The 14,739-nt window shown below is 31.7% G+C and overlaps 1 protein-coding gene across 1 annotated transcript in view; it reads left to right on the top strand.

Moving 5' to 3' along the window:
* Positions 1-14,739, top strand: part of LOC142327348 (uncharacterized) — a 140,774-nt gene that overhangs the window by 68,461 nt on the left and 57,574 nt on the right. The window contains exons 9-10 of the mRNA XM_075370313.1: positions 4,315-4,510; positions 6,457-6,550. Coding sequence (XP_075226428.1) covers positions 4,315-4,510; positions 6,457-6,550 — 290 coding nt within the window. The remainder of the gene's footprint in view (positions 1-4,314; positions 4,511-6,456; positions 6,551-14,739) is intronic.

Raw genomic sequence — 14,739 nt, 5'->3', positions numbered from 1 at the left:
CAGATGGAATACTTGTAGAATTACTGCGCAGTACAGGTGTGGAAGCGATTGATAGATTATACAAACTGGAGTGTATTATTTACGAAAAAGGGGAAGTTGAACGATCATTGCTTAAAAGTTATTATGTCCACAGAATTTTCAACAAATACTAAATAAAAAATGTTTTTGAAATTGTCAGATTCGACAATTCTTACACTCACCAAGATAACAAATTTCTTGAGGTGGATTACAAATAATTTATGCCACACAGTGTTTATAAGGAAATGATTGCTGCACTCTTTTGTTAAATAATTTAATTTACATCCTTCAAGCATTGATTTCATGTTCTTATGTAAACACCAGACACACACACACACACACACACACACACACACACACACACAGACTCACACACACATACACACTATGAGTTCCCCTGCCACTTTCTAAAACAGAATTTTTAGTAGAACCTAAAGCAGCAAAGGTAGAAACCCTGGGTTTCTTTAAACTGTTGATATTTCTCTTTCAGACAAGCCAGTACTAGTCTTTTTTAAACTTGAATGTTTCCACTAGGTGATTTGATTGTGACAGTCTTTTTGCTGGCATTATACAATTTAAATCATTTGATTTATAAAACGCCTGAATACATCCAACTATGTTTTGATTCAGACACTTTCCAGTTTTATGGTTCAGTGATGATGGAATCCCTTGTTCTTCAACTAGTTGTTTTGCCTGTCCTGTCATGTAATTGGTAGTTCCTGAGAATTCATCTTGCACTTTTTTGATGCTCGAACTTCGTGGAAGAAGAATAAGAATTGTTATTTTAGGACTTCTATCCATGCAATTAAATTTTTATTTCAACTGTTCCTAGATTTCGCTATCAAATTCAACTTGAGGTGAAGTCTCATAGTTTTTTAGTAACTACATTGAATATTTTTTCCCTCATTGACGACTCAATTTTTACAATCTTATTCGAAGGATATGTTTTCTCATGTAATCTTTTAGATTTTACCAATACTCATTAGACTTTCATTGGGAGATTCCCCCAACACTCACTAGACTTTCATCGAGCCTGTCTAATGCAAAATTCGTTTCATTATAAAGGGCTTCTTCACTATTATCTGCTTCTTCTTCTGAAGCTGTACTACTAATTGAGGCAAGTTTTTTCTGACACTTATCACAGATCTCCCTATCACTTTTTAAACTTGAATTTTATTTCTTTCATATACAATAACACTTTTCTTAAATTCTTAGTAACATTATTATGACCTACTCTACTTCTTGAAATGGATTACAACTTATTATTGTAAAAAGTTACCATACCTCAAAAAACACCTAAATTTAAGAAAAGAACTAAGTAACTAGACCAACACTTAATAATCAATAAAAAAATACTGAATATCTTGATTTCAGGGCAGGAATATTTATAGTGTTCATGCTTTCTTACATTATGTTATTCCACAAATAAACTATTTAATAAATTCAATATTTTAGGTCATATTTAATATTGCTTAACACTAAAGCAATGGACACAGACTATGACTAAACTGATGATAAAGTGAACTTCAATACATTTTGTCTTTCAATTTGTGTTAATTACACTGAGTCATCACATTACTTCATCATTAGTCATTTAATTGAGTTGAGATTTACTACTTCTTATTTCTGGACAAAACAAATGAACAACATATTACTTCATTACTTTTAATTTCTTGATATTTTATTTGTTTTTGCAAGTTCAGCCAACAAAAATTTAAGTATTTAAATTGGTGTTGGTACGCTTAATTTCTTGATGGCGTTGCTTGATTCCATTCTTCATTAATTTACTATAAGAGTTACAGGTTGCCATGACATCACTTGAAAAAGTTCTTGGGGAACTTCTTCCCCAAAAATAATTTTTTTTCCAAAGTTTAGATTTTGTGTTTTTGTAAAATAGATTTTTAATTAGTTTTTCCTTTATTATAGGCAAAAATGTGCTTTATGTGATTTACGTTTGAACTTAATATCTTGAAAAACAAGGAAGTTATTCCTTGTTTTGAAGGTATTAGTTTGATTTCTTAAATAAATTGGCTGACTTGCCTCTACAAAATGGTCACCATAAAATTAAAATAAAATTATATTTTTTTTTTGTACAAAACTCATAAATGAGCAGTGATTTGTGGACTGCATTATCATGGTGAAAGTACCAACCATGTTACCTCTCTTCTTCCTCAAATTTTTGTGATGTCTGATGACTTCTAGATAATAGTAGCAGTTGACTATCTAACCTGCAGGTAGAAACTCATTGTGAACAGCGCCTTTGATATCAAAAAATACTATAAACATCATCTTGTGTTTGAATGATTTTTGTGTTCCTTTCTGCTCTTTGTGATGATTTTCTAACCCATGCTTTGACTAAGACTTTGTTTCCACATCATGCCATTCACCCATGTCTCATTCTCATTTATGATAATGTAACCAAGAAGGTATCATTATCATTTGTATAATTCAAAAGTTCCTTACAGATCGCTACACAGTTGTCTTTCTACTCTTGTGTCTAGATTTTTAATGAACTTGTAGTGGGATGAAGCATGTCTAAAATTTTGGTTAAGATTTTGTTACATGAACTCGCCAAAATGCCAGTCTCTTCTGCTCTTCTGTTTTACCTATAAGTATAGATTTAACTATACCAAATCATTCACTTGGGCAATATGGGATATTGACTCTTGATATCGATGGCCTTTGTGGACAAGCATCATCTTTGTTAGAGTATTGACCACTTTTAATACATTTAAACTACCCATGTATAGCTCAGAGAGTTCTTCCTATTGCTTCTTGAATCATTTTGTGCATATGAGTAAAATTTTGTCAAGTTTAATGAAAAATTTTTGTGCAATTTCTTTTTTTATGTAAATCACTCAAAAAATTTTGCTGAAGCACCAAAAAATATATACTTGAAATGAAGACTATGCGAAAATTAATTGTAGTAGACATACATGGTTGGTGGGGAGTATTATATTAGTTTCTACACTATGATGCACATCTCATAACTGCACCTCTCAGAATATATAAGAATATAAGCACTAGAGCAAAAGAGTTTGTTATTTTTTGAATAGATCTCATATTAGTGTAGAATGTAGGATTTGTAAATACTATAATTTTTAATAGCATAGAGATTCATACTTTAAGCAGTGCAAGTAACAAGTCAAATTTGTTCGTGGGTTATTGGTTAAGATACACAAATAAATATAAATAATTCAAATAATTGTACACAATTTAAAAAAAAAAAAACACAAAAAACCACTAAAACTGCGAGAAGTTTTATATTTATATTTAATATAAATATGTATATATTCAGTCACAAATTTTGTGGTTGAATGTAATTTTTACTGAGGAGGTACTGCACTTTAACAAAATATGAAATGAAAATATCTTCAACTTTAAAACACTACTGAGACAGGTTAAGTATGGTGTTATTGTCTTAATAAGTGTTATTACATATATAATTTTCTCTAAAAAATAAGCTTCACTTTATTACACTATTTAATGACATTTCTTTTATTATAAATAATCACTTTAAAAAAATAGTATTTGTTTGAATCTGTATATCAAACAAAACTATCAGAAATTCATACCCATACACTATTGGGTATGCTATATACTATTCAAATCTAAGCTCCGTCTAGCTTTGATGTAAAGAAATGTATGAGATGTCTATTATATGACTTTTTCCTGTTTAAATTAGTAATTAAAACTAGTAAAATTGCTATTCTCTTTTTTTTTTTAATCTAGGTTGATTCTTTGTTGTTTTGTTCTGTTTGAAAGAATTAAAAAACCTCAAAAGAAAACTTACCTATTTGACCTTCAGTTAGTTACAGAAATGCTGTTTCTTTTTTAAGATTGCTAGGCTTCTATGTCATCTATTATGCATGTTAGGAGAGAAAGGAATAGAGGGAGGGGATCATTTAACATTTTATAGCAGTTCATTTTATACTGTTCTTACCACTGGCTAAGATTTTACATCAATAAAGTGTAGGCTATGTTTTTTTTTTGTGTACTTTTAGTTTCAATCATTGCTATTGTAATAATTAATTTTTGTCTTTCTCACTTCTTCCTGATCAGTAGCGGTCATATTTATTTTTGTCTGGAAATAAATAAATAAACATTACTGAAATACTACAAACATGTTTATTCAGTTGAATTATAGCTCTAGTAGCAGAATTAAGAGTTTTAATCTGTAATCCTGTCATAAAACACTGTGAATTTTAGATTAGAAAGTACTTATTTTTAAGAGTGTGAATAAATAAATAATTATAAATTAAAGTTCTAAAACAATGTTTTCTTTTTACTTTTCAGGAGTACGTTATTTAGATTATTGGTATTCAAAGCATCATTTAACTGATCAGTGTCGTAATTCAGTATTAAAACTTTGTCTTAATCAACGGGTTCAACTATTCTGTCCAGAATGTAACTATAAAATTCCAACCTTAGCAGATAGTCCTTTCTGTCTAGCAGATAGTCCTGTGCAGTCGACCTGTACACATGAATTAGTGTAAGTGCATAGTCTTCATTTAATATTTTAAATAATATAAATTATGTTAGTTTATTAACAGGTATTCTCAAGTGTAGATTATTTTGTGAAGTAAGTTACTAATAATTCCCTGTAAAGCACCAAATCCCTGTAATGAAGTTGGATTTTTGATCCATCAAAAACTTCCAGCTAGTATGACAAAATTCTAGCATGTTACATTGAGAAATATACCTAGCAACTTACATAAGTTAAATGATCTTCTTTTGTTTAATATAGATGAAATAAGTTTTAGGATGTCTTACAAGAGATTACTGAAGCTTTAATTTATTTGCATTTTAAATAGCTGAAGGAAATCATAATTGATATGATACATACATTCTCTCGTTATATTAATTAAATTCGGGGTTACTATTTTTGCACAGTCATTGAGCTAAAACGTGGACCATATTAGAACATGGACCAATTTTTCTGCTTATGATATGATATGGCTTCTATGTGATAAGTGTATATTATATGTTTTATTGCCTGTGCTAGTTACTTGAAGAGAATTTTTTGCAATTTGTGATAGAATTTTTTCAAAATTAGCCTAAAATCTAGCATCTTTGATTACTTTTTATTATTATAGTGGATTGTACGATTTGTAAGTGCTAGAGATGAAAAATAAAAAGTTCTAATATAAGATATAAATGGTGATTATTTGATGGGATTTTGCCTATAATATAACATTCTGTGAAGTCTATTCTTGAATGGTTGTATTATGTTGTCCTGTGTGCATAGATCACAAGTGACGTGTTTAACTTATTCTAAGAATATTAATTTAATTTTTATTAGAAAATTTCCACATTATCTATTTTTTTTGTATAATTCTACTTTGAGAACTATATGTATATTTTTTGTTAATGTTATTATCATGTGCAATTCATGTTTCCTGCTATACCTACAAAGATACATTCTCAGCTATTTCTCTTTCCATTGATTATAAACGGGTATAACAGATTTGAATAATGCTTTTGTTATTACAATATACTATTTTGAAGTTCTGATTTTTATTATTATAGATTTGTTTATTTCATTAGGAGAAATATTTTAATTTTAGTTAAAAATATTTGTATGTTTCAATTTGATCAGTATTTTTCTGTATTATTTTTTAATATGAGGGTGGAATGAAAGGTTCTGGACCTGGATAAGAAAACAACATTTTTCTGGGTACATTTTCATTTATTTTTCAACATAGTCACCGTTAAGGTCTATACACTTAGCCCAGCATTCTACAAGAGTGCTTATGCCATTTTATTAAGGAGTTTGATAAATCGACGGATTTATCCAACTCCTTAAAATAACCTTCTGTGGTGGCAGTAATTTCATTATTGGTCACAAATCTCTTCCCTCCAAGCCATTTTTTTAGGTTAGGAAACAAGTGATAGTCACTAAGAGACAGATCAGTAGATTTTATGAACCTTTGAGTAATTTGATTCAAATTACTCAAAGGTTCATCAAGACTGCATTTTATTTTTTTTCAAGTAGGTAAAATAAAAATGTACTCTCACATTTTTAGCAGGTATGTTACTCAACACATTTTATTGGTGTCATTTAAATAAAACAACTGCTTATTAGTTTTTGATTGTTGAATCAAACTTTTTTTTGAAAATATTATTAAAAAATAATGAGTTACAGCATCATTTATTGAAGAATCATGTAATGTTTTATCTGAGGAAATACTCAGTTATTTTTCCAGTCTTATGGATAAACAAATTGCCAAATTAAAAATTATAAAATCCTTATAAACTAAAATAAAATTATTAGTTGTAAATAAATAAATTAATGATACGGCACTACTATTGTGCTTTGAAATCAGTTAAATTAAAATTGTTATCTAAATTAACTTAAATAAAAAATAATTCAGATTCATTTACTACCTGTTATATTGTTAATCCAGTGGTACAATGCATAAAAGTAATTTTTAACAGGGCTGGAAACAACAATGAAGAAAAGACAGTTCCTTCTATCAACAAGGACACTAATGTGGGAGAGAGAACTGTTACTGAACGACACGAAGCAGATGTAAGTTTTGATTATATATTTACTTTAAGTATATATTAACATTGTGTACATTTTTTACATGCATAGTTAACTATCAAATTTTAGCAAGGAATTGTAAAATTTTAGATGTAATTTTGCTGAATCACTCTCCTCCTTAACCAAAGCTCTACTCAATACTTGAGTAGATGTTTAAAACCTGATGTTTTAAACATTTTATCTTCTTCACTTTACACATTAGATTAAATTGTCTGTTTAGACATTATGTCAGGTCCAGTCTTTCATTGACCTGTGAAGATGTCTAGTTCATTTTAGTCTGTACTTCTCATCTGCTTAGGACTCTCTCTTTACTCATTCTCTGTTAATGATTTTTTTTAATGATCTATGTTAATGACACAGATGTAATTCTGTCATTTATGTCATAACTTTTAACCCTTTCACATGTTAGCAATCATCAGTCTATTATTCTTAAACATTTCTATTCTCAGGAATTTTATTTTGGGTGATTCTGTTATTAATTGTTTATTTTGTTGAGTTAATACCAGACCTCTGATCCATACAATAATGGAGGGAGAGTTAAAATATTGTACAACTTTATTTGTGTACCCTTCTTTGCATTGTTGCTTAACAATCCGTCACATTCTGCAGTCAGGCAACCTTCTTTGTTAGATCAATCTTTCCATCATCATTCACTTTAAAGTAGAAGTAAATAAATTCCCTTATTTATCCTAGACTTTTGTTCTTTAAAATTATCTTAGACTATACATATTATCCTTGACCTAAAAAGCCATAATCTTTGCATAAAGGTTAACTTCTTTGTGTAATAAGGAAAGATGATAGTTGATTTTTGTAGTTTATTTTCAGACTACTAAATTTGACTATATGAAGTTGTAATGCATTATTTCATATTTGTTATCCGGGCTTTAGGCTTCTCTTCAAATCTCTGAGAATTGCCAGTTTGTATGGATACTAAATCCTTGTTTTATACCATGGTTTGTTTCAGTTTCCTCCAGAATTTTGTATATTGTATCACTAAAAAATACTAGTTGAACGCTGTATAATTTTAACTACATAAATCAGATGAACACCTTTCCATGACACCTCGAATTCCACCATAGAATACTTACGTTCATTCCAACAAATGTTTTTTCAAAGTATAACAATGCTATATGGTTCTCTTGTTTAACCTCTCATTTTTTTCTAATAAAGTCCTTAAACTAAATAGATATATCATCCATTGCAGATTGGCGTGCTCTTAAAACCAATCTGTTTTATTGGTTAGAACTATATCAGTTATCTCCTTTAAGCATCTGTTAAGAATTTTTGAGTACGTCCCATACCCACTAATCTGCAGACTAATATATGTGTAATTGGAACAGTAGTGATTCTGCTTTCTTTTTTAAAATATTGATTTATGTTTACTAAATATTGCACCCTTGTTTATTCAGACATATGTGACCAGCCAGATAACTTTTCATTAATCAGGAAATAATCAATTACTATTCTCAATAATTCTCTGGCACTCTGTATGCACTTTTGAATAACTTTTTTCCTGAAGATTGAATTAAAAATCTTTAGGTTATTCTCAGATTCAGATCCTTTTACTGGTATCTGTTATAATTAATGATAGGTTCACCAAACCTGTATTACATTAGGTACTGGCTTAATCCCCATTCTTGAGTCGTAGATTAACTTGCTACTATTAAACTATCTCTCCAGTTGTAATTTCACACTTCTCTTTAACGATCAAGTAGAAACTTTTCCATTTCATCTCAACTTTCTTTTAAAATGAATTTATTGATTTTTCTGCTATCCATCTTTTTAATAACTTTGCTCTCTTTATTTCCATTTTATGTTTTCTGATATATTCCTATCTTTTCACAATAAGAAATGACCTTTATAACATATAGAAAAAGCGAGCAAAGGATTGCATAACTTTCTTGGCTTCGCTCTTGACAGATTTTTATTTCAAACATGCCACAGGATTTTTAAATGTTAATGACATTATTTTTGCTTAAAATTGATCAAATCAATTATGAAATCCAAACATAAAATGATTTTGGAAATTAATTTTAGAAGTTGGTTTCTGCACAGTTTGTAGTGGTTCTAGTAATATTTCACTAGACAGTAGAGTGGACCAAATGTAGCAATGTTTACCTCATGTAAAAAGTAATAATTGTATGATTCCATTAAGGAAACATTCTAACTAAAATTTGCATTTTAATATAAAATATTTATAATAAAATTAGTAGAAAACTAATAAGATGTGATGTCATCGGATGCTGACTTACTCCCTGCTGTAGCGGTATAAACTGGAATTATGCAGTCTGATAATTTTGTGCCTGTTTTAATCAACAGTTTTTGCGATCCACTTAAATAATTTCATCCTTATCTCAGCTGTTTATCAACTGATTTGAACAAATATTTGTTATTTTGTTCATAATAAAACACTTAAAATTCTATCTAATAAAACATTATTCAATAAAATTAATATTTGCAGAGCAACGATTAAACAATTTTTTCTCTAATATACTGAATCAGTCCCAAAAAAATTGCCCAATTTCTTACAGGGACAGCCAGTTCCTAAAAAATATGGGTACCTTGATGCCCCCTTTCCAATTGGGTCAGAAATCAGGCCAAATGTGGAATATATATGTATATTCACAGAATGAGTCAAAAGTATGGAAACCCCTCAAAACTTTTAAACCATTCCAGATTAATGCTGTAACTTTTAGGATATGGTATTGGTCAACTACTTTATTACCTTTTGACGAGAAAGAGAATTCCCGTCTTTGGGGATGGCCCAGGAGTTTTAGCTCAAATATTTTAAATGGTAACACCCCTTCTGAGATAGATCATTCTAAAGGTATCTTTTAAGATAAGAAAAATGGTATAAATAAAAGGTTTGTACAATGCCTGTACCCAAAATGGCAGCAGGATAAAGTTTGGATTTTGAAAAAAATTCATTGATAATTTAAGGAACTGTTGTCGCAAACAAATAAATTTATAAAAATATGAGTAAATGGATATTATGAAATAAATTTATTTAAAAAAAAAATGTTATTTATTAAACATAACCTTTACTTTAGTTACATTTCATTTTAATAAATATTTGAAATGTCTTCCTTCTGTTGTTTGACAGTGTGCCAATTGGTTGTAAAAGGTTTCGCATATGAAATGAGGTGGAACATTATCTTTTTGAAGCCAATTTTTTTAAAAATTGGGGCCAACTATCTTTTGGATTTTTGGAATGATATGGTTGAGAAGCAAAGCCTCATATTTTACTGCGTTTACATTTCCATCAATAAATGTAGGCCCTATAAATCGCCCACCACAAGTACTTGTCCGTATGTTTACTTTGACTGGATACTGTATATGTGCATCACGATACCAGTGTGAATTAATATTACTCCAGTATTTTTTATGGTGATATACATTGCCATTTTAAAAAAATGTGGTCTCATCACTAAGAACTATGTTATTTAAAAAATTAGGATCCGCACAAATATTGTTCATCATAATTTTGCAGAACTCAAGTCTTTGATTGTAGTGATATTCATTAAGTTCTTATACCAGATGAATTTTGAAAGGTTTGTAATTTTCACTTTTTAATGTCAAATCACTGAAATTTGGCTAATGTTATGTTCTTGTGCTGCCATTTGAGTTGAGGAATGAGGATTTTCAATAAATTTTTGCATAATCTCTAACAATTTGTTATTATTTATTGCAGATTTATGCCTTGGTTTTCCCCTATTATAATGCTTCCTGTTTCTTCAAATTTTTAGATGGTTTTTGACACACTGAATCTTTTGAAATAGGGTTATGATAATTAAAAGTTGCGTTGAACAATTCACAAACTTCATTAAACGACCTAACTTTATCATCAAAGCCCCTCTTCATTAAAAGTATTACCCTCTCCTGTTCACTAAGTGACATGACAGCAATGTTAGCGGGTAGCACAGAAAAAATTAATTCAGTAAAAAACAATTGCAAAAAAGGTAAAAAGATGTAAATAACAAAAGTGGCTTACATATGTGGTAAAGGTAGACAAATAGCCAACCGTTCACAATACATTCTCGTAAGACACTAACAGCATAATAATGAAACACTCTAAATGGAATATTACACAACAATGAAATAAGCTTCATTTTAGCAACAATAGTTAGAGACCATCAGTGATCAGCTGATCAGTATGATTTGGTGACAATATTTTATTTATTAAATAATAAGTAAACTTATTTATTTAATAATAAGTAAATAAGTTTTTAATTTAGTTTAATTTTTTTTTTATTTCATTTTATTATTTGAACTTAGTAAATTTAGTAATTTTTCAAAATACAAAATTTATCCCACCACCATTTTGGGTACAGACATATTAACTTTTTATTTATACCATTTTTCATGTCTTAAAGAGACCTTTAAAATGATTTATCGCACAACGGGTGTCAACCATTTAAAATATTTGTGTAATAACCCCTGGGCCACACCTGGACTTCACAACTTTTGAAGCATATAAAAATAAAAATCTGTTTTAAAATTTATTTAGATAACTTACAGATACGTTTAAAGTCTCATTTCATAGCAAAACACATCGAGTTTTGACTCGCATAATTCATTAGTACCGAATTCGGCCACCAGCACTGTCACCAATGTTATTAAAACTTACTGGTCCAGAATGTGCTCGCTGTATGTCATGGTTTCATGATTTGCAGTCAGCAACTGCAGTTCAACTTAATTTTTTTAGGTAGTATGCTAGGGAGCCTCTTAGTAGTCATACAATTTACTCTTGGCATCAAACCTTCATTGAGACAGGTTGTTCTGTTAAATGTACAAAATCACCTGGATGCCCATGCATCCCTGAAACTGCTGTGGAACAACTCTGAGAAAGCTTTGCTCATAGTTCAAAGAAATCAATTTGACGTGCATCATGTTAGACTGCCATTTCACAAACTACTGTTTGGCACACATTATGTAAATGATTGCACTTGAAGCCATGCAAACTAACTATGGTTCAACACATTACAGATCACAGCAAAGTTGCTCTGTTGGAAATTTTTGTGGAAATGATGGATAGAATTGCTGACAATGATACATTTTTGGACCATGTAATTTTTAATGATGAGTTAACGTTTCACATCAGTGACGAGGTGAACACTCATTACTACCGAATGTAGGGTAGTTAAAACTCTCATGAAACTTTACAGTACATTCGTGATAGCTGTATGGTAAGTGTTTTTTTGTGCCCTAAGCAAACAAAGAATGTATGGTTCATTCTTCCAGGAAGTAACCAATAATGGTATCATTTATCTGAACATGCTTCAAAATTTTCTAATCCCTCAGTTAGATGATGATGAAAATGAACACTATTACTATCAGCAAGGCAGGGAATCATCTCACTACTGCCTAGAAGTTGAGATTTTCTTGATACTCAATTCCCAGGTTGGTGGGTTGGTCATGAAGGTCCAACTGCATGGACCTTCATGACCATCGTGCTCCCCATTTTTGACCCCGTTAGATTATTTCTTGTGGGGTATCATTAAAAACTGGGTCGATGAACCACCTTTGTTTGCTGATCTTGTTGAGCTAAGACTTTGAATTAACACTACAACTGCAGGGGTAATGCCTGACTTGCTTGCTAGAGTATGGAATGAAATCGACTTCAGGTGGGATGTATGTCATATTACAAATAAAAGCCGTATTGAACCTAAGTGTATGTTGTGTAAGTGTATTGAACCGGGTGATAAACTTGATGTGTTTTTCTGTGAAGTGAGACCTCAACAGAATCATCTGAGTTATCTCAGTAAATTTTTATTGTAATGTAATGTCTCAGTAATGCTTTTAAAATTGTTAAGTTCTTTTTTAATCACCCAATGTATATATGAGGGTAAGTCATTATCCGCAATGTACTTAAAAATTTTTTTGTAATACAAATAGGAAACTTACATGTACATCATTTTTTAATATAGTCCCCTTGCATTTCAATGCACTTGGTCCATCGTTGCACAAGCTTCCTGATACCCTCATAAAAGAAGGTTTTCAGTTGAGCTGCGAGCCAGGAATGTACCACTTCTTTCACTGTTTCGTCCGAGGTAAATCAACAGCCCAGAACTATACAGAGGATGAGCCAGTACTTCAAAGTTGAGTTTCTGGAGTGTTTCAGCAGTGTGGGCAGCAGTATGTGGACGGCCATTGTCGTGTAACAGTACAACACCTTTCGACGGCAGTCCTTGGCGTTTGCTTGGAATTGCAGGCTTCAGCTTAGCAGTAAGCATCTCACTGTAACGCGCACTGTTTAATGTCATGTCCCTTTCCCTGTAATGTTCCAGTACTGGGCCTTGTGAGTCCCAAAAACCGTAATCATCAGTTTTCCTGCAGATGGTTGGGGTCTTGAACTTTTTTTGTAGGGCGAATTTGGATTTTTCCATTCCATACTCTGCTGTTTACTCTCTGGCTCATAGCGATGGATCCATGTTCTATCACAAGTGATGATTCTGTCTAAGAAGATGTCCCGTTTGTTACCATAGTGATCAAAATGTTTTTGGCAGATGTGTAAGTCCGTTTGTTTATGCAACTGTGTGAGTTGTTTTGGGACCCATCTTGCACAGACTTTATGAAACCCAAGTCTGTTGTGGATGATTTCGTAAGCAGAACTGTGACTAATTTTCAGACAATGTGCCACTTCATCAATAGTTACTCATCTGTCTAAGAAAACCATGTCACGTGTATGCTCAATGTTTTCCTCATTTGAGGCAGTAAACAGTAATCTGGCTCCTTCGTCGTGCATAACACTTGTGCGACCATTTTTGGATTTTTCAATCCATTCGTTGACACTCCGTTGCGGCAACACAGTGTTCTCACACTGTACCAAAAGTCTTCCGTGAATTTCAGTCCCTGATACACCTTCTGACCACAAAAAACGGATCACTGAACGTTGCTCTTCTTTGGTGCAAACAGAAAGTGGAGCAGCCATGGTTAATGGCAAAGCAGCGATAATGGAACTAACTTAGCAGCATCAAACCTGCACAGACATCACAATTAAACCATGCATGCGTCATCTACGCAACATGACATTACTACCAACATAAGCGAAAACATAACTAAATTGCGGATAATTATTGACTTACCCTCATATAAAAGGCACTAGGAAAGTGTTGCAGTACTATGAAACAGATCATCACAGGTAGTTACAAGTTATTATATGTTAAGGTAGGTCCTAACGTGCACTGTAGCTGCTCTAGTGACTGTCTCAGTGTCATTTGCTTTTTAATTGTATTAGTAAACTCAGATAGTGATGCCATCGTGGTTGAAAACTGAATACCAGGCAATTTTGCACGTGGTTTACATGTCAATCTATGTTTAGAGGAAATGAGAATGCCGTGCTTGGAGAGGATTGTCCTCATCATACAGCAATATTTAGGCAGTTCTGAGGAATACCACCCAACCACCAACATGGCATACCACAATATTTAAGTGGTATGAGAGGAGATTTTGACCTTGAGGATGATCCAAAACAACCATGTCAACTGACTTCATCTGTGACTGAGGGATCATTACTGCAATACAAAAAATGCTTGAGGCAGACAGGCATGAGACCTACTACCAAATAAAGTTTTCCTTGGGCATTAATATACTAGCAGTTCGTGCTATTCTGCAAGGTCACTTATAAGTTAGAAAGGTTTGTATTTTTTGAGTGCTGTATAACTTGACCAACGATCAGATAGCACATTGTGTTTCATGGTGCTATGAAATGTTGAAAAATTTTGAAAAAGGGAAATTCCTGTATGTGAATAGTGTTGTGACAGGTGATGAAACTTGGTTGTACTATTATGACATCATGACCAAAGCTCAGAACAAAGTGTGGATGTTTGAAAATGAGGATACTCGTGGTTGTTTGAAATCCAGATAAGTGAAGAAGAGAATGGTGACCATATTTTTTTATTGTGAGAGGAATTGTAGCGAGTTATGTTGGAAAATCGGAAGACAGTTACAGGAAGAAGTATACTGAAAAATGCCTGCCTAAAGTTGTTGAAGCTGCACCCATACTTCAGGATGGACACATGGTTTTTGGTTTCTTCACCACAAAAATGTTCTAGTGCACCACTCCAAAGTTTGCTCCAAGTATTTGGCTAACACAGGAATAAAACTGTTAGAACACCCTTCCTATAGTCCTGACTTCACTCCACGTGACTTCGCGCTGTTCCACCAGCAGAAGA

This window comes from Lycorma delicatula, chromosome 1, assembly GCF_047948215.1.
Source record: "Lycorma delicatula isolate Av1 chromosome 1, ASM4794821v1, whole genome shotgun sequence".
NCBI lineage: Eukaryota > Metazoa > Arthropoda > Insecta > Hemiptera > Fulgoridae > Lycorma > Lycorma delicatula.
The sequence above is the reverse complement of the archived record's forward strand: the minus strand, read 5'-3'. Positions and strand labels throughout refer to the sequence as shown.